Here is a 27170-nt window from a genome sequence, read left to right on the forward strand (position 1 = left end):
ACAACAATGGTCCAAATTCAAATAAATAATCGAATCTATCTCGAAAGTTATGTTTATATGCATTGAGTATAATTAGTAAAATTATATGCATTGAGTATAACTTGTCTAGAATTAGTAAAGTTTTATGTGCTATGTCTACTTAGCAATGTAGTGGTGAAATTAGTTTCTTTGGTAAATTGATGAAATATTTTGAAGTGAAAATTGATGAAATATTAGTAAGCTTGTTGAAAACTTCAGTCAAGGATCTACTATAACTTCAAAGAGTCATCAGCACTGGTCCATAGCTCTGTCTTGTTGGCGACCATACTCAGTACTAATCTAAGAAAAAAAATAGAGAAAAATGTGTAAAAACAAATGTCACAGAACAATATGTACAAAACTAAGAATGCATGATTGTGAAAAAGGGGGATATGCAAAACCACAAAATAATGTAAGAAACGTATCACATGGAGGAAGAAGGAGAGGGGAGGTACAGAGTACGCAGGGGACCCCTATTCTACCCTTGTTAGTGTTCGACAGAGTCCTTGTCTACAATTATAATGAGTTTATTTTAAGTGATTGTAGAGTTGTGACACTATCTTCTATTGGTATATCAAGTTTCAATCTTTCGATGAATAGTTGCTCTCAATGTTTTTAGAACTTTGACTTTTGTTGCTTCATATATCTGTACAACCTTTGACATCTCAAGTTCACAAAGACTCACAGTTCAGATACAGGAAAAATGATGTACTTGAGGAGTTGAAGATAAAAAAAAAAGTGAGATAATTATTCTTTTGCATGTGGAGGGTGTAAAAGGGAGAATTGACGTATACCAAAACAAAAAGGGGAGAATTGAGAAATTTTTATACATATTAGTTCGATTTTACGATAACTTGATAAACTGTGCTTGTACATTAATCATAGATCTGCGTTCATCATATTGACATATTTGTGCATGTATGTCATAGATAGTTAATAGTTTGAAGAATAATTCTTTAACAAAAAAATAAAATCTGAATGATAATTGTAAGATAACACTCAATTTAGAATAGTAGATAACTAGCTAATATTAAAAATTTTGAGAAAATATTATCGTTTTTCATTTTTATGAGAGACATATAAAGATATTAATTAGGGCTTCTATTAATTATTACCCTCGAAAAATTGAAAATTTCCAAAACGCCATTGAACCATTTGTGTTTGGGTTCTTCGTCCACCCGTCTTTAACTGTAGTATTCAACAACAGAATCCTTAAGATTACTCTATGGTGCTATATCATCCCATGTGCATTAAAACATATGGTGGATGATTATTAGTGTTTGTGTGTGTGTTGATTTTTTTTTTAACAAAGTGTGTGTGTGGATAATGTTCATTATGCTATCCTATTGATGATCCTTCCCAAATTGATACATATTATTCGTTGTGTCGGTATTTAGAAATACCATGTATGGCTGAATGGTGTTCCTTTAGTATGACAATGTCTTGGTTAGTTACAATGGAATATTCATTTTACCATACAAATCATTGCAAACTTTTTAACCCATCAATTTTTTTTCTTCTTTTTCTTTCTCACACAAATGCAGTAAAAATCACCCGTACTACTTAAACATATTAGTCAGTTGCTAGCTAGAAAAAATAATCAGAAAACCATCCAACCCTGTATAGCAAACTCGTTCAAAATATTATATATATGTTCATCGTTTCTCTTTTGAACTAAGCATGATTTCAACAATAAAAAAATACATCAAAAGCATATATGATCAGTTTTTTTTATATATAGTCAATAATATGTACTATGCTGTCTTGTGCTGTCCTGACATGACAACGTCACTAGTATAAATCATAAGGTTATACTTGATCGCCAGACGCCAATACAATACCCGATCTCGAAGTTATGTATGAAAAAAAATAAAAAAATAAAACCATACCTAGGTAGCTATGTAAATGTTGTAACACGATATTACGATAAGTGTTAAAAGATGGGATTCGAATAAAACGGGACATGTGTAAGAGACCAGAGAGACAGAAGAAGTGGAAATCCTGTGTCACCCATCTCTATCTTTACTCTTTTGTCTGAAGTCAAATCATCTCAATAAAATTACGTACTTAGACACACATTAATGCAAATTTTAACAAGAAAATAAAAAATACAACACACAATATGTTCCAAGGTGAATAACAGATAAGTCCCTAGAATTTTTCTTGTTATTTTCCATACCCAAAATTTGTGAAATTGGTTGGAATCCAACTACGAAGCCACCGAAGCAGTATTATTATTAAGAACATGTAGGGTGCAATGGGCAAAACAGGGCTTAATTTAAAATGTTGTCTCTATTTAAGGTTATTCCCACTAAGACATGTTCCCACATAAAACATCTCTATGCAAATCACATCTTGTCCCTCATATCCTTTGGAACATCATCCATCATCTTCACTTACTATCCTCAATTTTACTGGCTACGTACTCATCTATTTTTTTTTTTTTTTTTGAGATTTACGACTATCTAATTTAACTTATTAAAAATAAATTGTATGGTAAAGGTTGACTACAATCCTTATCAAATTGTTTAATTATATTTATCAAAAATTTGTAAACAAAAACTCAAAATATTATCCTTTCTATTAAGGTGATCAATATATCTTACCTTAAAATTTAAAGAATGTTACAAATTCTTAAAGAAATTTTTACTAGATTTTCTTGTATCTTCAATAGCTAAAAGAAATTTAAGATTAGAAAGATTATGCAGCATAAGATCTGACTGAATTATTTTTTTAGTTACCACTCTTTTTTTTTTTTTTTTTTTTTCAATTTCACATTAAACTAAAATAAAACTCCTCGATTGGTTACCCAATCTAGAGGAAAATTGTTTACAAAAGATGATTCTGATAAAAGCACTCTAGAAGATCGAGCTAAGCAATCAGCCTTCATATTGGATGTTCTGGGGATCTTGATCAGGGAAAAGAGGGGCAAGGAAGCACTAAGTACCTGAAACTCCTCAAGAAGCGTTGAGAAAATCGGCCACTCCTCCGGAGCTTGCACCATCGCTAATAACTCTGCAGAATCCGTCTCGAATCTTCGGCAATCAATTCCTCTGGAACGGATACACTCCATCGCCCATAGTAATGCTTCTAGCTCTGAATGAAGTGGGGATGCACTGCGACGTTGACATCTGGCACCCATTACCAAGGTCTGATGTTCACTATCACCACACCACCATCCTAACCCTGAATGAGGTTCTGTGGCTTTCCACGAGCCATCAACCTGACAATAAATTGATATCTCTGGCGTACTCGAAGACTCTGTTAAAACAGGACCCGCCCTTACGGCTACCTGGGCTTCCTCCCACCATAATTGATCACGTAGAGCCTGATCGATAATATCTGTTGGCTCTGATTGTAACCCTTGGAAAACTTTATTATTCCTATCCTTCCATAAGAACCAGACCAGCCACGGAATCGAACTATGTGTAACGCCTAAATCCAAATGGGCTAAACCTTTTCCATATATAAAATCTAAATTGGAATAGATTGAACCAAAAGGGAACTTGTCCGTATTAGATCCAACAAAAATCCTCTCCCAAACCCGACGAGAAAGAGGGCATTGAAATAAGGTATGATTAATCGACTCTTCCTCCATTTCACATCTCTTACATACCGTATCACAATTAACTCCCCGGGAGGCTAATCGCACCGTCACCGGAAGAGAACCCGATGCGATCTGCCAAAAGAAATGTTTGATTTTAGGTGGAACCGGGAGGTCCCAAGCCTTAGCCTTCAGAGCATTAAAATTGGGACCATACTCAATTTCAGCTTTCATATCTTGGGCTACCTTGTACCCTGATTTAACCGAATACCGACCAGAATGTGAATAATGCCACACCAATCGATCTGGTCTATAAGATTTGCTAATAGGCAAACTAAGAATAGTTTGAATATCCTCCGGATCCATATATTCTTGTAGTATAGGGAGGTGCCATTCTTTAGTCTGTGGGTTAATCATATAATTTACCATTAAATTTGGATGAAGGTGCCGTCCCCTACCATTTGCAGATCGAGGATGCTGGTCCGGGATCCACGGATCACGCCAGACCGAAATGTTAATACCCGAGCCAACTGACCATCGGGCTCCTTTTTCCACTAGGGATTTAGTTGAGAAAATGCTTCTCCACCCAAATGAGGGAGAATATGGTTTTGTAGCCATTAACGGATGTTTGTTTCTGAAATATCGACCCCTAAAAACTTGAGCAAATAAAGAATTCAGAAACTGTATTAAACGCCAATACTGTTTAGCCAATAACGCATCATTAAAAATTTCCAAATCCCGAAATCCCAATCCTCCCTCTGATTTATCCTTACACATTTTATCCCAAGCCACCCAGTGGAGCCCCCGATCTTTCCCTTCAGAACTCCACCAGAACTCGTCAATTTAGATGTTTAACCTTGAGGAAGTTTGAAACATGACATTACATGCGTGGGCAGGGCCAAAGCTACCGACTTTAGTAAAACCTCCTTCCCTCCCTTAGATAAAAATTTTGCATTCCAACCATTTACCCGGTCATTCAACCGATCGCGAACATAACCGAAAACTTGAGCTTTCGATCCTCCAAGACTCTCAGGGATTCCCAAATAGGAGCCCAAACCCCCTTCCTTGGAAATGCCAATGACGGACTTAACCTTTTCCTTGACCTCTGAAGGCACTTTTTTACCGAACATAATAGAGGATTTATCCATGTTTACCTCTTGGCCTGACGCTTTACCATAGTTACCAATGATATCCATCACCGTTGAACATTGTTCCTCATCCGCTTTATAAAAAAATAAACTATCATCCGCAAACAACAGATGAGAAATAGGAGGAGAATCTCGGGCAATCTTGACTCCCGATATTTTTTCCTCCCTCTCTGCCTTTTTTATATTAGCTATCAACACCTCAGTACAAAGAATAAACAGATAAGGGGATAAAGGATCCCCATGTCGCAGTCCCCGTTTTGGCAGTATGGAGCCACGTGGTTGACCATTAAGCAACACTTGATAGGAAACCGAACTCACACACCACATTATCCAAGAAATCCATCTGGAATCGAAGCATAGCCTTAATAAAACCGCCTTTAAAAAATCCCATTCAACTCGGTCATAGGCCTTGCTCATATCCGTTTTGAAAGCCAAAAATTCCGAACTACACATCCTATTGGTCTGTAAACTATGAAACATCTGTTGTGCCACCAGAATATTATCTGTAATTAACCGTCCAGAAACAAAGGCCGATTGTGTTTCAGAAATAATCGAGGGCAAGATCTTTTTTAACCGGAAACAAAGAATCTTCGATATGATTTTATAACTCACATTACACAAACTAATAAGCCTGAACTCTGCCACTCCTTTTTTTTATTACACATTGATATAAATATCTTTTATTTGTTTTTTTTTTTTTGACAAACAAATATCTTTTATTTGTTTAGGATACTAAATTAACCAAATACCAATACCAATACCAATACATTTCAGATAACTTGTGGAGCATACCTCTCTTTTTTTTTTTTTCTGAAAAATTGTTTAATAGAGAAATTACCACTTTTGTTGACTTAAAGATCGTTTTCAAATCCATGTTAACGTTGTCGAGCTGTAGTTTGGCTGTTTGGGTAAACAAATTGTACGTATATAGAATCATCACTATAGTAATTATGAAAAATAGTTTTTTTATTTATTTTAGTTTCAAGTATATTTAGACGAGTCATTGCCCTTTTTCAAATGGTCCTCTTATCCGAGATTTAGAAAGATGATTTTCGCACGGAACAAAATGTTACAAAGAAAGTTCTAGCTAGCAACATCATAGTGATTGATCAACAACCAGCCTTAAAAAAGAGCCAATAGAACATGAAATTTTCTACTAAAAGGTATGACACATTCAATAACTTAATAATCGTTAAGACATTAAAGTGAACGGAGAGATTAAAGAGACGTGTTAAATGAAATTATTAGATGTGGCAATGTTAGAGACATTTTCACATCTCCTTCCACAACTTCTCTAGGTCACTATCTTTTCCTTGTAGATGTCAAAATCTAATATTAATTTTTGAATTGGATCTTATCCTCATTTTAAGAAGACAATTGACTTCTTTTTCTTGTTTTTCCTTTCTCAATTCTCTTTTATTTATTTATTTATTTCACATTTGTGTCTCATAAAATAACGTTTGCAAGGAAACGTCTATATGCCGACCAATAGATTAATGATGATGGAATTAATGGGTCTCAAATCCACTGGTTATATGTATTGTGTTAAAGTCACTAACCTTATGTTTGTGGGGGTGAATTGAAATTTCTCTCACCATTTAGTTTGGATGCGCTCTAGATGGACTTAGGTGGATAGTTGGAGCCAATGCTCCACTCCATATTGCCTTTTTATAGATCTTATCCTAAACACGTTTTGACATATATATTTTTGATTATTTTTAACTAATTAAACTTCAATAGGAGGTTACAATGTTTTATAAAGAAAACTTAGACGATCGTCTCAATGCCATCAATCCAGGATGAACTCAAGTTATTTGTAATTTATGTGCAATTTTTTTTATTTATTTATTAAAGATCTTATTTTCTTAGTTATGCCTTTAAATTAAGGATCAACTCAATAAGATATATGTTTTCTTTAATTCACTTATTCCACACAATTTTTGTTTTGTGTAACAACGCTATCTATCAGCTGTTAGTAAAATTTGGTTGTAAAAATTAAAAGACAAGTAAAAAACTATTAATCAATGAAAAATATCTATTCATTTCTCGCAAAATAGAAAAAAAACATATCATTTGTAATAATAAAAAAAAAATAGATTTGAACATCACTCATTATAAAAGGGAAGAGATACTAGCATATCAAAATATAAAATTAGTATTGCCTGTGTAAATTATGAAGTGAAAAAAAAAACAAGCTATATACAGTATAGTATGTCTCGTAAAAATTACTTTCTATCCAAGTAAAAATTGAGAGGGAATATTCCAACGTTCATAGAAAAAATATTAAATATCAAAGCCGTCTCTCTTGCCCACGTCTCTTGTCCAAGCCAAGTTTGTGGACACTGTCTCAACTATCCACATCTGTTACACTCATCATTTTTGGGTATTAATGCGGTCCTCAAAGTAAGAGTCACAATCTCTGCACTATCACGATATTATACATTTCTTTTATTCTTTTATCACATAACTAGGATGTCGATCCGTGCGTTACCGTACGAAAAAATGAAAACTTGAAATGATTAATATTGTTAATTTCACATTTTGAGTGATTTTTTTTTTGATAATCTTTTAATTGTATAATAAAAAAGTCATAAATAATGACTAAGATGAATTAACCAAATTAGTTAAATAAAATATTTGTTATATATAAAAATAAAAAATTGATTCAGTGACGATAAGAGAATAATGTTAAAGATATATAACTCTAGATTTACTGAATCATACTCAGATAATCAATTTTGAAAGATATTCATATAAAATAAAATTTAAATCATTATTTTATCAAAATTTATAAAAATTAATAAGAAAATCAGGGAGAAATAGCTCATAGCTGCAACTGCAACCAACCAAATTGACTAAAAAAGATAAATCTATGAAAAAATAAAAATCACAATTAATTACCTAAATTAATACTTGAAAGAGATGATCAATACAGTTAAATGGAAAACAGTACCAAACAAAAGTTAGATGAATGAATAAAAAAATAAAACAATCAAAAATTTTTAACAAAGATGAGTGAATTAATGTTGATTAATAAATTAAAAGAAAATAATACTCAGGAGTTTTAAATTTGGTGGTATTAAACAATAGTCAAATAACAAAAACTTTTTTCAGGGTCCATAAAAATATAAATATATATAAACAAAGAGGTGTGAAACAAAAATGTGCGAAACTAACAAATGTGAACATTGAAAGCTGGGAGTACGACGAAGAAACACAATTGTTGGATCAAATGAATATAACTTTTAAGATCATTAACAAATCTAAACAGTTAGATGAGATAATAAAAATAATCTCATCCGTTATATTTAAATTGACCCCTAAAAGTGAGTTTGCTATAATATACAAACATATAAATCTATGATTTTATTTATTAACTTGTAAGTTTAAAAAAATACTCAGAAAACAATAAATTCGAAACTTATTTTTGTATTCCATATAAGTTTATATATAATAAATAAAGAGGTGTAAAATATAAATATGTAAAACATAGAGGTGTGAAAAAAATGTGAAAAAATTAATAGGTGCGATTTTTGAAAGATGGAGGTACGACGAAGAGATGCAAAAATATGAAAATAAAGACGTGTGAAACAAAAAGATGCAAAAACTAACAAGTTCAAACATTGAAATCAAGGGGTACGACGAAGAAACACAATTTTTGGATCAAAACACTGCAACTTTATATATATATATATATATATAAACAAAGAGTGTGAAAACAAAGAGGTGTGAAACAAAAATGTGTGAAACAAAAACATGCGAAAACTAACAAGTGCAACCAGTGAAAGCTAGGGGTACAACGAAGAAACACAATTGTTGGATCAAAACATTACAATTTTATATAAACAAAGAGGTGCAAAACAAAAGAGTATGAAAACTAACGGGTGCCAACATGGAAAGCTGGAGGTGCAACGAAGAAACACAATTGTTGGACCAAAACTTTGCAACTTTGAGATCATTAACAAAGGGTGAGATCATTAATAATACTCAAAGAAAAAAAAACTGTTTTCAAAGTCCATAAAAATCTGTATATATGTAAAAATAAAGAGTGTGAAAACAAAGAGGTGTGAAATAAAAATGTGCAAAAACTAACAAGTGAAACCATTGAAAGCTAGGGGTAAGACGAAGAAACGCAATTGTTGGATCAAAGCATTGCAACTTTATATAAACAAAGATGTGTAAAACAAAAAGGTATGAAAACTAACGTTGCCAACATAGAAAGCTGGAGGTGCAACGAAGAAACACAATTGTTGGACCGAAACTTTGCAACTTTTGAGATCATTAACAAAGGGTGAGATCATTAATCATACTCAAAGAAAAAAAAAACTCTTTTCAAAGTCCATAAAAATCTGTATATATATAAAAACAAAAAGTATGAAAACAAAGAGGTGTGAAACAAAAAGGTGCAAAAATTAATAATTGCAACCATTGAAAATTAGGGGTACAACGAAGAAACACAATTGTTGGATCAAAATATTGCAATTTTATATAAACAAAGAGGTGTAAAACAAAAGGGTGTGAAAACTAACGGGTGCCAACATAAAAAGCTGGAGGTGCAACGAAGAAACACAATTGTTAGACCGAAACTTTGCAACTTTTGAGATCATTAATAAAGGGTGAGATCATTAATCATACTCAAAGAAAAAAAACTCTTTTCAAAGTTCATAAAAAGCTGTATATATATAAAAACAAAGAGTGTGAAAACAAAAATGTGTGAAACAAAAAGGTGCGAAAACTAACAAGTGCAACCATTGAAAGCTAGGGGTACAGCGAAGAAACACAATTGTTGGATCAAAACATTGCAATTTTATATAAACAAAGAGGTGTAAAACAAAAGGGTGTGAAACTAACGGGTGCCAACATAGAAAGTTGGAGGTGCAACGAAGAAACACAATTGTTGGACCAAAACTTTGCAACTTTTGAGATCATTAACAAAGGGTGAGATCATTAATCATACTTAAAGAAAAAAAATTCTTTTCAAAGTCCATAAAAATCTGTATATATATATATATAAACAAAGAGTGTGAAAACAAAGAGGTGTGAAACAAAAAGGTGCGAAAACTAACAAGTGCAACCATTGAAAGCTAGGGGTACAACGAAGAAACACAATTGTTGGATCAAAACATTGCAATTTTATATAAATAAAGAGGTGTAAAACAAAAGGGTGTGAAAACTAACGGGTGCCAACATGGAAAGCTGGGGGTGCAACGAAGAAACACAATTGTTGGACCAAAACTTTGCAACTTTGAGATTATTAACAAAGGGTGAGATCATTAATAACTCTCAAAGAACAAAAACTCTGTTCAAAGTCCATAAAAATCTATATATATATATATATATATATATATAAAGTGTGAAAACAAAGAGGTGTGAAACAAAAAAATGTGAAATTAAAAGTGCGAAAACTAACAAGTGCAACCCCATTGAAAGCTAGGGGTACGACGAAGAAACAATTGTTGGATCAAAACATTGCAACTCTATATAAATAAAGAGGTGTAAAACAAAATGGTGTGAAAACTAACGGGTGTCAACATGGAAAGGTGGATGTGCAACGAAGAAATACAATTGTTGGACCGAAACATTGCAACTTTTGAGATCGTTAACAAATAGTTTAATAGGTGCGATTTTTAAAAGATTGTGGTACGACGAAGAAACAGGATTATTAGAAAGAAAAAAACTTGCAACTGTTAGAATCATTAATAATTTTAAACCGTTAGATGAGATAATAGAAACAATCTCATCTGTTAGATTAAAATTGACCCCAAAAGTGGATTTGCTATTATATATAGATAACACAACCAAAATGTTCACGTTTTGTTTTGCTCTTGGGTAAAAATTAGTGAACAATAAGGATGAGGAGAAAAAACCATGACTTAGGTAATGAAATTTTTTTCAGAGAATACGACACCAAGTCAGATACAGTCTACACATCTTCAACAGAACATAGGAAACTAATTTTTTAGGCGATACAAGCTTCTTAATTTACGGGCTTTCATTCTTCAAAACGATACAATAGAATAAAGTGTTACTAAGAGTTCCTGATATTAGATAATCAAAGTTTTACAACTTAATGTAGAAGAAATGAACTAAACATTATCATTGTCTTTTGGTTCCTCTGCTTTGCTCTTTTCGGTGACCAGTGAATTTGGCTCGACACAACTTCCTTCAACAACAGCAACATTTGCACTGTCGGATTCACCATCAAGCCTGTCCGATGGGTTCTCGGCATTTTCTTCCTCCATCTTCGGGAGGGATGAAGGCGTCTCTGTATCTTCAGCAACCACGGTTTCTTTGTGAACGTGCATACCTCCCACTGCATCTGGGGATGGGAGTAATTGAACTTGAGGTTCTGACGAGCAGCTCGTAGAGACATCAACAAATTCACATTCAGCAGTTTCAACTTGATCTTGATCCTCAATGTTTGTTTGCACAACTGTAAGAGACAATGAGGGATCGATATCAGGTAATTGGTTCTCTGAATGTTCTTTACCCGTCATTGAGAGAGATGAAGCGAATTCTGAACCTTCAGCAACCAAGGTTTCAGATGTATTTGCTGCCTCTAAGTGAGCGTGCATGCATTCCTCTGGCTCTGCAGATGACTGTAATTGAACTTGAGGTTCTGAACCTTCAACTAACTCACATCCAGCAGTTTCAACTTGATCTTGATCCTCGATGTTCTTATGCACAACTCTAAGAGACGATGATGGCTCTATATCAGCTAATTGGCTCTCAGTAACCACAGTTTCAGATTCCGTTGTTGCCTCTAAATGATCGCGTGTACCTTCCACTAGCTCTGAGGTTTCAGGTGTATTTACTGCCTCTAACTGAACGTGCATGTCTTCCTCTGGCTCTGCGGATGACTCTAATTGAACTTGAGGTTCTGAACCTTCAATTAACTCACATCCAGCAGTTTCAACTTGATCTTGATACTCAATGTTCTTACGCACAACTGTAAGAGACGATGATGGCTCTATATCAGCTAACTGGCTCTCAGTAAACACAGTTTCAGATTCCGTTGTTGCCTCTAAATGATCGCGTGTACCTTCCACTAGCTCTGTGAATGGCGGTAATTGAACTTGAGGTTGTGCCGAAGATCCAGTAGAGACATCAACTAACCCACATCCATCAGTTTCAACTTGATCCTCTTCGACAACCATAGGAGACGATGAGGGCATGACATCAACTAATTGGCTCTCGGCATTTTCTTCCTCCGTCATTGGGAGAGATGAAGGGAATACTGTACCTTCGGCAACCACGATTTCAGATTTCTTTGTTTTGTCTAAGTGAGTGTGCATATCTCCCTTTGGCTCTGCGAACGACGGTAAAGGAACTTGAAGTTCTGACAAACATCCGGTAGAGACATCAACTAACTCACAACCAGCAGTTTCAACTTGAACGTGATCCTCACTGTTCTTTTCCACAGTCTTAGGAGACAACGAGGGCTTGATATCAGCATTCTCTTCCTCCATCATTGGGAGGGACGAAGAATGTTCTGTACACTCGGCAATCACTGGCTCTGCAGATGGCGGTAATTGAACTTGAGGTTCTGTCGAACATTCAGTAGAGACATCACCTAATTCAGATACAGCAGTTTCAACTTGATCTTGATCTTGTGTCTCAATGTTCTTTTCCAGAACTGTAGGAGGCGATGAGTGCTCAATATCAGCTACTTGCCTCTCGGCATTTTCTTTCGCCGTCATTGGAAGGAAAGAAGGGGATTCTGTACCTTCAGCAACCACTGGCTCTGCGGATGGTGGTAATGGAATTTGAGGTTCTGTTAAGGTCGAGACAGCAACTAACTCACATCCAGAAGCTTCAACTTGATCTTGATCCTCAATGTCCTTTTGCACAACTGTATGAGATGATGAGCTCTCGATATCAGCTAACTGGTCTAAAGAAACATCAGCACGTCTCTCAGTGTTGCAAATATGATTGGCATCAGGATCGTTGAATTCTTCAGTATCCATTTGATCAACCAAAATAGATGGCCCGGGCTGGATATCAGCTAACTGGTGTAAAGACAGATCAGCACTAATATCAGTGTTGCAAATATTACTGGCACAAGGATCTTTGGATTCATCAGTATCCATTTGATCAAGCAAAATGGTTGGCTCGGCGTGGATATCAGCTAATTGGTGTAAAGACGCATCAACACTTAAATTAGTGTTGCAAATATTAGCGACACAAGGATTTTTGGATTCTTCTGTATCCATTTGATCAACCAAAATGGATTGCAGGGGCTGGATATTAGCTGATTTATTTTCAAGAATAGCAGCGGTTATCTCTACCTGAGATTCCACAGACCCTGTGCAAATTTGATCCCTTAAATCCCTTTGTTCAACTACTTCTGCCGGTTCACACTGTGATAAATTTTTATTGTTCTCATCCTCAGACTGGATAGAAGACGAAGGCTCACACGTCTTACCTGAAATTATGCCAACATCAATATAGGCACTGTTCTGCATGGTATCCATTTGCTCACAGTTGCCATCGTCTGGTTGTCCTGGTACCTCGTCAGGCAAGATACTTGGAGACTGAATTTCCTCAGACTTGGACACATCCTCGTTCACTTGCAAATTTTCAGGGACTTCCTCACCAACTAGGGGAACGTCTGTTTGATCCTGGGACACTTTCAAACCATGTGACACATCTGGGACTTTCTCAGATGAAATATTCATTTTTTCATCATTAGTCATACTTTCTAGTTGTCCTGCCACGTCGTCCGGTAAGATACTTGGAGACTGTTTTCCTTCAGACTGGGAAACCACAATGTTTAGTGCTGCTCCGTGCGGTGATGCAGGTACATCCGCATTTTCTTGCAAGTGTTCAGGGTCTGTCTCACCAACTAGGTGAATATCTGTTGGATCCTGTGGCACTTTTAAATCATGTGACGCATCTGGGACCTGCTCAGATGAAATATTCATTTTCTCGTCACTAGACATACTTTCTAGTTGTCTTGCCACATCGTCCGGTAAGATACTTGGAGAGTGTTTTCCTTCAGACTGGGAAACCACAATGTTTGGCGCTGCTCTGTGAGGTGATGCAGGTACATCCGCATTTTCTTGCATGTGTTCAGGGTCTGTCCCACCAACTAGGGGAATATCTGTTGGATCCTGTGGTACTTTTAAATCATGTGATGCATCTGGGACCTGCTCAGATGAAATATTCATTTTCTCGTCACTAGACATACTTTCTAGTTGTCTTGCCACATCGTCCGGTAAGATACTTGGAGACTGTTTTCCTTCAGACTGGGAAACCACAATGTTTGGCGCTGCTCTGTGAGGTGATGCAGGTACATCCGCATTTTCTTGCATGTGTTCACGGTCTGTTGGATCCTGTGGTACTTTTAAATCATGAGATGCATCTGGGACCTGCACAGATGAAATATTCATTTTTTCGCCATCAGACATACTTTCTGATATTTCATTTTCCCTATCAATACCACTTGATTCTGTATGAGCATGTGTCTCTGATTCAAGCCCCTTATGTTCCATCGCTTCCATTGCTGGACAGGAAACTAGAGACTTTCCATGTAAATCATCTCCTTCACTATCTTTTATCGCTTCCATTGCATGGCTAACAGCATCACCACTGGGCATATGGGATTGAAGAGTTTTCTCTTTCTCCTCATTTTCAACTGAACAGCCCACTAGAAGTTTGGCATCATCGGTATCCTCCATCTGTGTGTCAGCAGTACCAACTTTAGGCCTATCAACACCTTGGACCGAAACAGATTCTTCAGGATCTTGTTCTGTATTAGCAGATTTAGATATAGGATCATTATCTGTATCGTCAAGGGACATAGAGTTCTCTTTGCTTGTAACTACCAATGTCTGCATGTCAATGTTACTGTGACCCTTTTGTCTAACATTAGGCAATTCATCAGTCACCAGCATAGACGATTGAACTTCAACAGAATTGGTTGCCTCATCTTCTTTAACCGTCTGATTTGCAGTTTCAACAGATTCTCCATCCACATGAGGAACTTCATCTGTTCTACTGGCTTGAAGTTCCTCAGAATGTGTCTCAATCTTGGAGTTAACATTCGTCTTTTCTTCCGGACTTAGGAGGATAGCTTCTCTTCTTTCACCATTCTCGTCTTCTCTTCTTTCACCTTCTACTTGAAAAGAAATATTTGTTTCCAACTTTTCAGTTGGTAGAGGTTCCGCAGTTGTCGACGCAGATGCAATAGGCTCAGATCGAACATAACTCAATGAAGATGCTGTTTCTTCGGACAGGTCTACACTCACGCGGCATGTTTCACCATGAACAGTATCTTGAGACAATTTTTCTACCACAAGCTGATCTGTAGAGCACTTTTCCAAAGACGACTTAGCAGCAAAAGCATTTCCCAAAGTGGGGGATATCACAGAAGAATCTACTTCACCACCCGGAATCTTGACAAGGTCATTCTCGGAAATAGCCTTAGTCGATCCAATGTCATCAGCCTTGTTTGCAACTGAACCTGAAGTTGTCAGATTACCAGGAACAGGATGAGAAACATCTGAAACAATTTTTTCTTCCTTCCTCAAGTTATATGGAGCTTCTTGAGTCTTAACACCACAAGAATCCTCTTCCATTCGCTTGGCAGATTGGATTTCATTCTCTGCCTCGTGGGTCTCAACTCTGTGCAAATTCATCTCACCTGGGGATTGTGCGTCAGGCGCATTTGTTTTCGTTGTTGCAGAAGGCTCTCCAACTTTATGTTTTAATAGGGAAGTCTCTGAAAAGATCTCTTTCATGACACGAGCAACATCAGTTACATCAGCAGTTTGTTTCCTAGCAGAACCACCAATACCAGAGGTGTCTCTTCTACTTTCCTGACCCAAGCTACCAGAAGAGTGAATATCGGATGCAACTGACTGGCTTAAGTGGGGTTGTTCTTTGGCAACAGCATCACACTTATTTCCAGCCGATATAGCTTTGGTGCCTGATGAATTACCAACCTTGACCTCTATTTGTGGTGTTAATCCTGTACTCCTACCAGAAGAGCCATCAGTAGCAGGTAAAGCTTGGCCACGCCTCTTTCCTTGGCGTCTGGGAGTTTCTCCTCTACTTGGCAAATTGCGGCCTCGCCTCTTAGCAGGAACGGCTGCAGGAAGAGAAGGAACATTGGCTTCTTGAGCTAAAGATGACATGTACAACACGGAAAAGATTTAGAACCAGAAAGTTATAAGCAAGATTACGATGCTTCAAAGATTTATTACCTTCAACTGTAGAACCACCAGGTTGCGAACTCACTGGCAGAGTAGCATCAGAAGGTGCAGCTGTCACACCTGGCAAAGCTGTATATGTTCGACCCTCTGGATGTTTATTTTTTACAGCCTCAACAGAGGCTACAGAAGGACTTTTGGATCCATCACAAACAGAAGAGACAGCACTCTGATTTTGTATTGGGCCAGCACCTGCCAATATAATATGGCATTAAGATTCTCGTCAGCATTATGTTCTCCATCATCCTCATGCAAGTTATAACTAACCTCCTACATGAATATGAAATCTAGAAAGTGATGTTTGATTTATTTACCCGAAAAAGTAGAGCTAGTGGAGACTGGCAAATCATGTGGCTTTTTATTAAGTCCTGGATGCTGGATGCTCTTCTTTACAGCAGCTGCTTTTCTTTCCAATGAATTCTCAAGTACATTTAGCGTCTGAGCATGGGATCCTGAATCAAACCCAGGTGGTGCATCTAGGTTACTATCTGCTGCTTTGTCTGATTGGACTGAAGTAGTTACAGAACGCACAGGAGGTACTGGATCAGGATACGAAGTACTTCCGTCACTAGGTTTAGGGACTCTAGAAACAATCTCAGATGCAGGAGGAAGACTAGAGTTTGTAGCTTCTGGATCCCTAGAAAGAGATGCAGCGGTTTCAGTTCTCTGAGTACTAGAACTGTTGGAACCATGCAATACACCTTCACCTCTTCTTCCCCTTCCTGCTCCACGCCCCCTGCTTCTTCCCCTACCTCGGCCTCTTACTGGCATAGGAGCGGGAGATGCTGGCAATGATTGAAACCCAGGAGGAGCAGATAAATCAGGCGATGTCAGGGCCAGAGACGAACTAGAATTAGAAGCTGCTTCTAGCTTTTTATCCGGACTACCAAAATCAGGACCAGTTACTGCCAATGAGATAGCATTCCCTGTTGCCTGTGTCCTGCTTACAGCTGATAACGATACCGGAGTCAAGGTTTTATCCGTTCTCTTCGGCCTACCACGGCCCCGTTTGATAGGTTGTGTTTCTTCTTTCAGGGGCTGCGGCTGTGTCCTTAGAGGTTCCATTGGTTGTAAAGTTATTGCCTTTGTCGGAGATGTAGGGAGTAGTGTGTCAATAGACGTTTCAAATGGTATAACTGATGTATCATCCGCCAAGCTTTTTTCACTTCCTTCGCCCTTGCCTTGGGGAGAATCAGGTGGCTCAGTCTGACACAACTTCTCAAACTCCTCCTCTGTTAATTTCTCTTCATAAGATCGAACCTAATGAAGTTGCAATATTTGTCATTCTATGGTTATACGCAAAAATGCTACATGCAGGATCATATTATGAAGAGAAAACTCAACAAACCTCTCTTGCTCGTTTCCCTCTTCCATATTGGTGAGTATCCAGGCCTCCCATTGATCCATCCTTCCGTTTCATGCCAACAGTTGATTCTTTTGCAACCATCGGGACATCATTGAGTTTCATTGTTTCATATAATAGTTTTAAATCATCTTCAGTAACAAGCCGAGAGGGTATAGGTGTTAAATGGTCAAAACTATCAGACCCCGGCTCATGTACCAAGGTATTCCATGTTTCCTGCAGGGCCATTGCTTTTTCAGATAAACATCATAAAACAAAATAACCCGAAATTATTATAAGAACAAGCATACCATCTCATTTTCTTTCCTTTGCTTGTCGATGGACTCAAAGATATCAATCTCTGACTCCCTACAAAGACAACAAAATGTCAGATCTGCAAGAAAGTAGAAAAGAAATCGAGATGCATGGAAATATAAAAAAATTGTCTTATTTAAGAATGATTTAAACACATCACACCTGAAGAAAACTAGTAGATGCTATGCAGATAGAAAATATTATGTAAAGATACGATAGCAGATAATTGTTTACAGTTAGAAAGTGCAAATACTTTGTACAAACTGTTGGCAGTAATCTTATAGAATTGCTAGATTTATCACAGTGCACATGCAAAGGAACAAAACTATCATGATAATTTAACAAATTAAAATATGTGCACAAGTAATATATTCTGAAGAAAAAAAACGATATGAAAAAGAGCAGTCACCTTCGAGCTATAAGATCATTTAAGGCATCATCATCCAATACTGGGGCATCCTCCTCTTTCTTTGATTCACGCAAAAGGGATTCCAGATATTCCTTACGATCTTCAGCACTGTTACAAAGTAAGAATAATTTATAGAGAATTGGTAGTTGAAACTTGTTGAAGCATAAAAGGGATGTCTCACGAGTAACCTTGTGTTATTGTCAAAGAAGCCAGCGGTTATACTCTGGTTAGCAACTCCAAGTTTGTGCTCAGCTGAAGCTCTGACTTGCTCCTCAACCGAATTGACCTTAGGATACAATTAAGGAAGAAAGACAAACAAACAGTTCAAACAGCTTGATTATATATCGATTGAACGGGAACAGCCAAGAAACAATTGGTATTTCCCAAGAATACTGCACATTTCTATATGCCCCATAAGTCAGTTGAACAGTCATAGATTTAGGACAGAAACACTACATTAGATAGCCCAATGATGAAACAACAGAAATTAAAAACACCAGGGTGAAAGTTACAACCATTCACAAACTCAGTGACTTTGGACTTTGAAGGTTTCATTGAATTATCAACCCATTTTTTCAGATGCTTGAAATCCTCGAGCACAATAAATAAATGAACTTACCGTTTCAAAACGAAGAACAAGCACATCTTTTTTCTGGCCAATCCTGTGCGCCCTTGCTTGAGCTTGCAGATCAACCTGAATTGTATAAAAAAGGCTGCTTCAAGTCTGGCCTGATGTCCACAGTATTCAACTATAGTAAATATGAGGAAATGTTATATCTAACCTGAGGATTCCAGTCGGTGTCAAATAATATCACAGTATCAGCAGCTTGGAGATTAACTCCTACTCCACCAGCCCGTATGCTGAATTTCCATGAAAGATTTTAGCAATCACATACAAATACATATTACTAGTACTGAACGCCCTACAAGTTTACAACTTGTAGTATTTCGGAACATAACTAAATCTATTAAGAGTGAACATGAAGCATCCTGATAGAGATTAGAGCTACAGAAAGCCAGACCACGATATATGATGCATCACCTTAACAGAAATATGAAAAATGGGGAACCCGACTTGTTGAAACCATCGATAAGAGCACCACGATCACCCCCCGATGTTTGCCCATCCAACCTAAGGTATTTGTACCCCTTCAAGGTGAGGTAATCTTCCATAACATCAAGAAGCCTCGTCATTGTGGAAAAGAAAAGAACCTGCGGGAATTCATGGATACCAAAAAAAAAAAGTAACAATCATTTATAAGGTTTTGCAAATAAAACAAATAACAAAATAAATTACAAACTAAGATATTTTTGCGCATTTCACAAATAACAGAGAATTGTATAGTTGAGGACGTGAAGTTCTGCATAAAGCGATATGGAAGCAACCAAAAAAAAAGGTAAATATACTAGATAGACATCCAAACACAACAAAATTCCAAAAAGTTCTGGTGATAGGAATCATAGTCCTTCAGGGCGAAGGCAATGCAATTACGCAAGGCACTCTAGCTTCAATAATCAGCTTTCGCATTTTAGAGTATTAAATTATTAGAGTTATCCTATCACCACAAGGGAGAATAGAGAACGCATTACCCGATGGTCTGTTGCTTTGAGTTTAGGCAAAAGCCGATCCAACATCTCAAGCTTCCCACACAGTCTTACAATTGGGGGCAGAAAATGCTTAGGAATTATGTTATTGACCTAACAAAAAATAAACTGCCGTTCATTAGAATTTTTAATAGTGGGAACCAGTGATTCATTACATTTACATATATAATTCCACAGAGAATGAAAATGATTACCTCCTCTGAATGCAGTTGGCTTAAATATGGATGATTGCAAATATTCCGAAGCTCCATTACTGAGTTGTGCACTGCACGAGACTGTTAACAGAAAAAAAAACTAAGACATAACTCAACATAATCACAAAACTGCCAACACTTGGAGCAGAAAACAACACCTTCGCATTTCCAATCGAGCCCAAATTATCCTCAACCCTCTTCATCAACAACTTCTGATAAGCCGAAGCCTCGCAGCGTATCAATCTCTCTATCTTTTCAGGAAGCTCATTCTCAACCTACCAAAATAAGTTAGTCGACACATTTATAATCATGTTAAATAAAAATTCAGAAAAAATAACTGAGATAAATGCATTGGAAGATATCTTTCAATATCATTATAGCGATAAAAGGGTGATATTATGTTATGAACCTTATGTTTCAGCCGACGCAGCACAAATGGTCGAAGAACTTGATGAAGTCGATTGATGATCAGTAGATTCTCTTCTTCTGATAGCAACGCCTAGTCAGATTGCAGCCATACACATGTAGTTAATACCACGATGCCTTAAGAAGTGTATACTAGTTAATTTTTTAATATCAAACACAGTCAATGCTACCTCCTCAGCAGAATTTTCTCCATTACTTTGAAATGGTTTGTTGAACCACTGTGAAAAGTCTTCTGACGAGTTGAAAATATTAGGCAGCAGGAAATTAAGCAGAGCCCACAATTCTTCTAGGTTGTTCTGTAACAGATGTAAAATAATGAGATGGTGGGCTATCCCAATAGCAGAAAACAGTAACAAACATGATTGTGTGAAGCCAAGAGTATGCGTCAATATCAACATGAGAAGAGAGGGAGAAGGAAAGAAACTGTACCTGCAATGGGGTTCCGGTTAACAGGAGTCGGTGGGAGCTAACATAATGTTTCAGGTCTGCATTCAGCTTGCAGGATGCATTCTTTATGCGATGTCCTTCATCAATAATAATATAATGCCAGTGAATCTTGCTTAATTTCGGTCTATCATGCTTATTCATAAGATACTCGTATGTCGTCAGAAGGACATTGAACTTCTGATGAACAATTTGCTCCCTACAGCGAAAAAGGAGATAGTGAGCTTTAATATCTGAGACATAAAGAATAATAAAAACAAAATTTGTCTCTCTTTACTTAAATAGTTTGCGCCTTTCCTCAGGAGGCCCACAGTAAACAATTTTATGAATTGATGGGGCCCAGAAGTTAATCTCTGACTGCCAACCAGGCAGGACCGAAGATGGTACAACAACCAAAAAGGGACCTCTGTCATTTTTCGTCTCCATCAGATAGCAAATCAAAGAAATAACCTACAAAGAAGAATAACTTTATAACTATTGGAACAGAGGCATCTTATACGAAAATTTAACATGTGTGCCTATATCCCAAATAGGATGGCATTAAATACCTGAACAGTTTTCCCGAGACCCATCTCATCAGCTAAAATGCCATTTAAGTGATTGTTGTACAGTGAAAGTAGCCACCTTAAGCCATTCATTTGGTACCTAAAGTGAAGGTATTGTAGTTGTAAACATCCCTCGCAAAACTATCACCAAAAGGTTATCAAATATATAGTAAGGAGGGGGATGGTCCACTTACTCTCTTAACTTTCCACCCACTAGGCACGATGGCTGCTCATTAATATTTTCTTTTATACTGCAAAAGAAATTTTGTGAATAGGTAAATGAGGAATGATACGCACATACGACTCTATTTACAAACAACATAACCACCTTTTCGAGAAAAAAAATAAAGAGGCAAGAAAGATGACAACTACTCACATACGAAACAGAAAGTTAAAGCTTTAGAATGTCACTAAGGGTGATGTTTAGACTGTAATTATAGGATGTCGAATATTACCTGTGAGCCATCAAGTAGTATTTTTCGTTGCTTTCCAGGTAGTGCTGCATCACATGTATCTTAACCATGAGAAACAGATGGAAGAATGCTCACCAAATAAAAAAGGAATTCTTAGGATATAGAACTTGCCTTTGCTTGGTCACTCTCATCTTCATTTTCAACCAAAGTTTCATCTTCGGTCGCATTTGACATACGTGTTTCATCTCCCTCATTCTCAAATCGACTGGTCAAAGATTTAGCCTCCTTTAACTTGGATCCAAGTTTCTGAAGGTACTTTTCAGTCTCTTTGAGTAGTTGCTTTACTCGATCTGACTTGGCGTCCTACATATTCACCAACATTCAGAATTACAGGCCAGTATCAAAGAAGCAATATAAACCAAAAACTTCCATATTCAGTTCAAAGACCAAACCTGCACCATCCGGAGATAACCCTCCACATCATTTATCTTTAGCAAATTGATCTTCTCACGTTGAATTTTGTCAATCTTCTCGCGATGAAGCCGTTCCTTTCTTTTGTGGAACTCCTTTACATACCTATTGAAACTCTTCAACCTTTCTCTCTTAACTTTAAACAAATCCTCTAGTTTATCCCTAAAGCAAGGTTTCAAACAAGGATTCAGTACAAAGCAGTATAAAATATATCTGCTACTATTTGGTTCACCAAATAAGAAGAATGAAATAGGTCCGAAAACTAATTCCACATACTTGTGAACTTCTAACCCCCCAAAGAACTCCTTTTGTCTCTCACGAATTCTTCTTTGTCTCTCTTCCTTCATCTTCTGCTCATACTTTTCAAGCTGCTTAATTCTCCGGCCATGCTTATGTTTCTTATATGACTTTAGATGCTCAACATCAGTTGCAATAGGTTTGAAGAAGTTGTAAACGAACTCACTGATTCAACAAGTCAACAAAACACTAGCAGCTGAGAGGTGAAACAACAGGTTGAATATGTATATGCACATATTTTACAGATAAAAAGAAAGTTCGCATCTTCCATAGTATAACAAAGACAGATTATCTAGTTGTATCTCTGTTAGCTCGACCTATTACCATAACGGATACAAGAAGGAGAAACATCTCCATACTAATATTTTCTAAGCAAATAACATACACTTACCTCCTCAAACGCCGTTGCAGATTTAACAGCTGAAGCTTTTTCAGTTCTATTACACTCTTGGTCTTTGCAGATATATCCTCAGACAAACTCACAGATTCCTGCAGAGTTGGATATATGAATCAGTGCCATCAAGATCCAGAATAAGTGATAGTGAGAACTTAACAAAGTAAGGACACAAGCAACTAGTTCCCTAGTGTTACTACTATGTGAAGTATAACTAGTTCTTCAGTATTCCGTCAAATGTGAAGGTCATTTCAACAAAATTACCCCAAGGCCAAAACAACCTTGTAGTTACTTAATATATGACAAAGCGAAAATAAAAACCTCAACACAGGACATTTCTTTTAGTGAATTTTGTAAACTGAAGCAAATCAGTGTTTCTCTCTGGAAGACGAACAAATAATAGAAGTTACCAACTAAGATCAAACTGAATATATAGCTTAATATTATTTAATTCCCGGGATCAGTCTGACAGGTTCCACTGGGTAGAGCTGACCATTGGAGAGCTAAACATTTTACGAGATCACAATGACAGGCACGTCTTTATCCAGAATCAGATACTTAAATATGATTGTGGATTTGTTCCAATAACAAGATCAAGAACACAGAAAAGCAAGAACCACCAAAAACAACAAGTAATAGTATAATGCAAAAAAGCTGACAACAGGAACAAAACTCAATCACCATGAAAACAAAACGTACTACTAACTAAATGAGAAGAGAGAAGGGGGCTAGAGAGAGACCTTCAACTCACTGAACCGTGCCCCAATTGCCTGGTCGGCTTTCTGCTGTTTAAGAGACCAACTCCGATCAACCAATAGTCTCTTATTCTGTCGACCCATAATCCATTTCTGCGACATGGTGTACTTAGGTGATGGTAGCAATTTACCTTGCTCTTCATCTGATATGTGCCATATATCCATTTTTGAAGATTTGTCAACCACATTAGTTTACAATACTCCACGCCAAAAGGAAAGACCATCATTCAAAAAAAAATCGTAGCTAAGGTAGTCCACTAACCAGAAGCGTGAAACTCATCGAGTTGAACAGCTGAAGTTGAGAGGTCATTAGTTTTGATTACTCCAGCCCACCCCACCATCTCCGATGGTGTGTGTTTGGTCAAACCAGGAGAAAAGGCCAGTTGGGAATGACTGACAGCAACTTGGTTTTGTGCTTGAGAGCCTGGAATTTTAGATGCTAGCAGCTTTTGCCCGTCAGAAAATACAGTATTTGCAAAACTTCTTTCCCCTAATCTTGATCTGTCGGTTTCTTTGGATGAGAAGTCCATTTCATCCAATCTTCCAGTGGGATTGTCTGGTCTTGACAACAGTGCAGAGACGTCAGGAATGCCACCCAAATCACTGGACGTATGTGTTCTCCCTTTGGAATCAAACATTTCTCCGCGGAAACCGTCTGTAATGGAGGCATATTATGATCCACGGGAAAGCATGTAAAACGTAAATTAGAAAGCAACTTCAGCGAGAACCAACATTACCATCTTCGCGGAAAGTATTTCGAAGGGCGATCTCTACATGCAGTTTCTTTGGCACCAAACCATTTCTACAAGAAGGAAATTAACCAGACATTTCCGGCGTTATAATTGCACCAAATTGACTAAACAATTGGCTAGGAGACTGTAAAGTACCTGAGAGCTAGAAACACAAGGCACTGGGCTCTGAGCTGCTTCAATTGTTGCTCTCTAAAAGGTGAACCTGAGGGCAGTGATCCCTCTGCTGCAACATTATTTCCAGCTTCTTTATGTACTGGAGGCCTGGTTGCTGTGACTTCGCTATTTTGCCAGCCACACTGCCATAAAAAACAAGATGCCACATATAGAGGGGATAGATTTCAAACAAGGTATCTTTGGTAGGAAGTAAAAGGGGAAAGGACGTTGTGCAGAGCTAAAGTCAAACTAAATGCAAGTAAGCTTCAAACCCTTCATATAGAAGGCTAGGGGTTAATCAAATTACGTTTTAAAATGGTTTTAGTGGCATTTAAGTCTCTAAAAGATCAAGGGAAATGCAAGCATATTTTTCGTATTTCCAATACTGAAACAAAAAAAATACTTCTAAGGATAGACAAATATTTCGGAGAATAAGCCACTATGCGCCAGCACTGTATCTCTTTTTTACATTCTTAAAAATGATTTTGTGCATCAGATAAGTGGACCACAATAGTCCAAGAATATTTGAAATTTGGCAGACTCAGGGAGGCTCAAAATGATTTCATAAACAAAATGTTACGTACATAATATGTATCTTATCTGGAGGGATTCAGGAAACGTAATAGCGTTATATACCTGTGGATTAGTGTAAGCATCTGATGACAACCCAACATGCATATTCCTAATGTCACCTGAGGTTTAATGGCGACAATATATACAAATAAGATAACCAAAGCATACACAAAAAATAGGGTGCTTCTTCTATGCTAGATTAAAAAGGATATGCTCTGTACTGCAAGAAACAACGTTGAAGCAAACATCCTACCTGAATTACCAGGCATTTCTATTTTGCTTACTTCTCCAGTCTGATCATCAATCTTGTGGCTATCAAATATTTGAGAGTTATCCATATTCTGGTCCCATGAAAGTGATGATTCACCTCTCTTTCTCTTTCCACTTGACTTGCCCTCCCTTTGAGATTGAGAGATCCCCGACGTAGAATCCATGTTGGATGGACTCTCACGATCGAATGATCTGTTACTTTGAGTTCCAGACCCTTGGTAAAAGGTTTGTGATGCACTGTTTGATCCACCAAGCTGCCTACTAGAAGTGAATGCATCATATTTTGACATCTCATTTTCAACTAGACTTGCTTTGCCCTCATTGCTAACTCCAACCACTTGGGAAGATCCTGTACTCCACATTGATGCAAGACGTTTAGCTCACAATAAAAAGAAGAATACCAATTTCCCCACATGATAAACAAAACTCCTAGCTCATGGAGGGGTATCTGGTTAGCACACTCTCAGCTGAAACAAAGGAGAGAAAGGATATACCAGCCAAATGAGCAGACCCAGAATCTTCCGTTTGGGTACCACCAGCATGAGGAAGACACGATGACTTCAAAGCTTCAATGTCAAGACCGTGTTGATTGACTACAGTGTCCATGGCCCTTGGAGTTTTAGAAAGATTATATTAGTCGAAGTAAAATGAAACACAGGAGCAAAAGTATAAATTTTCAAAAGCATGATAACAATTAGAGCCAAAGACCCAGATTAACAAGCTGTGAATGAATTAAGTGAGTCTTCTGAGACAGAAATACAAGATAGGATAATGCTACAGCATCCGTATCAGTAGGAAGCAACCTCATGCTCTCATTGCATAAGAAGATAGTCTCATCTTAATCAACCGAAAAAGTAATTTTATTAACAAATAACTAGTGATATCATAGGAAAACAATACCTAGATATGACTTGATAAGGCATTGAGTGTTCCTTTCCGCTGGTTTTCATGTGCTGCAATATCTACAAATAATCAAAAGAATAAACAAAGTTAAAAGCACAGGATTAAAGCTCAAAAAATACAGAGTAAAGCATAGACCTGGTGAAGTCACATTACCACATAAAGTTTAGTTGCTAGCTTTGCAGGCTCATCTTTAGAATCTTGAATAAGTTTATGCAGAAACTTAGCTGCCTCCAACTCGATATTATGCGAAGATGTCATCTTAATTTTAAATTACACCATCACCTGCATCACACCGATCATACAAGTGTTGATTACATAATTAAGAAACAAACAAGAACTGTATATACATGAAGATACCAACAAAGACAATTCCCAACCAAAGAAATGGTGGCTGCCAAAAAAAAAAAAAACCTAAACTCAAGAAACCATAGCAACAGATTAAAATAATAGCTCTAAATCTCAAATGTAAACTTAAAACAACCCAAGAGCAAGTAATGCACAATTTTATGAACCTAAAAGCAAAACTAAGAGGTGAAAATTCATGTGAATAAATCAAAGCGGATACATACAATTTCCGTAAAATTGGGGGACGGAGCTAAACAATTTTCCCGAATCGCAAGGAAAAGGAGCAAAAAAAACCCGCGACTTGCTCTAGTGGATGCAAACCCAAAAGCAAACAAGAGTGGTAACAAAACCCTAAAATAGCTAAAACAACGATCCATCAGTGAAGAGGACGAAGAAACAGAGAGGGAGATTTTACCCAAGTTAGAGATCCACCTCTGGAAGACGAAGCACAAGTGAAATTTCAGGTGAAAAAAAAACGTAGAGAAGTGAGAAGTGAAGAAGGCTGTGTGCGTCGTCGTCGTCTCTGCGAAAGCGCACGAAATGACTCTACCACGAGACGAGACCACTGATAAATACAGTAATACTCTAATTTGGCCCGACCAATCGGTTTACGATAGCCAATCAATTGGTTTTAGATAACC

The 27170-nt window shown here is 37.1% G+C and overlaps 2 protein-coding genes across 6 annotated transcripts; both read right to left on the reverse strand.

The window, feature by feature from the left end:
• Positions 1–267: 267 nt before the first annotated feature.
• On the reverse strand, positions 268–4758 carry LOC109132853 (uncharacterized). Its single transcript, XM_087512361.1, has 3 exons — positions 4531–4758; positions 2966–4243; positions 268–318 (listed from the first exon to the last, which is right to left on the reverse strand). Exons 1-3 carry the CDS (start codon positions 4756–4758, stop codon positions 268–270), a joined length of 1557 nt encoding a protein of 518 aa, XP_087368487.1.
• A 5764-nt stretch (positions 4759–10522) lies between these two features.
• LOC104789256 (chromatin structure-remodeling complex protein SYD) lies at positions 10523–27108 on the reverse strand. Of its 5 annotated transcripts, XM_087450092.1 has the most exons (35): positions 26945–27108; positions 26338–26466; positions 26182–26243; positions 25776–25891; positions 25265–25630; positions 25075–25130; positions 24421–24581; positions 24271–24335; positions 23796–24188; positions 23519–23676; positions 22776–22873; positions 22364–22549; positions 22069–22249; positions 21788–21979; positions 21659–21702; positions 21398–21454; positions 21207–21303; positions 20936–21108; positions 20644–20857; positions 20385–20510; positions 20198–20287; positions 19947–20063; positions 19789–19869; positions 19580–19687; positions 19032–19201; positions 18772–18850; positions 18609–18683; positions 18178–18275; positions 17990–18097; positions 17577–17634; positions 17272–17502; positions 16238–17183; positions 15918–16115; positions 11234–15835; positions 10523–11143 (listed from the first exon to the last, which is right to left on the reverse strand). In XM_087450092.1, the coding sequence occupies exons 2-35, from the start codon at positions 26440–26442 to the stop codon at positions 10797–10799; spliced, it is 10158 nt and encodes a 3385-aa protein (XP_087306218.1). In that variant the 5' UTR covers positions 26443–26466; positions 26945–27108; the 3' UTR covers positions 10523–10796. The 5 variants fall into 5 exon arrangements, with proteins under 5 accessions (XP_087306218.1, XP_087306216.1, XP_087306214.1 ...); XM_087450090.1 differs by having other exon boundaries at positions 10523–15802; XM_087450088.1 differs by having other exon boundaries at positions 10523–15835.
• Between the last annotated feature and the right edge of the window lie 62 nt (positions 27109–27170).

The sequence above is a fragment of the Camelina sativa genome, chromosome 5, assembly GCF_030686135.1.
Source record: "Camelina sativa cultivar CO46 ecotype springtype chromosome 5, ASM3068613v1".
NCBI lineage: Eukaryota > Viridiplantae > Streptophyta > Magnoliopsida > Brassicales > Brassicaceae > Camelina > Camelina sativa.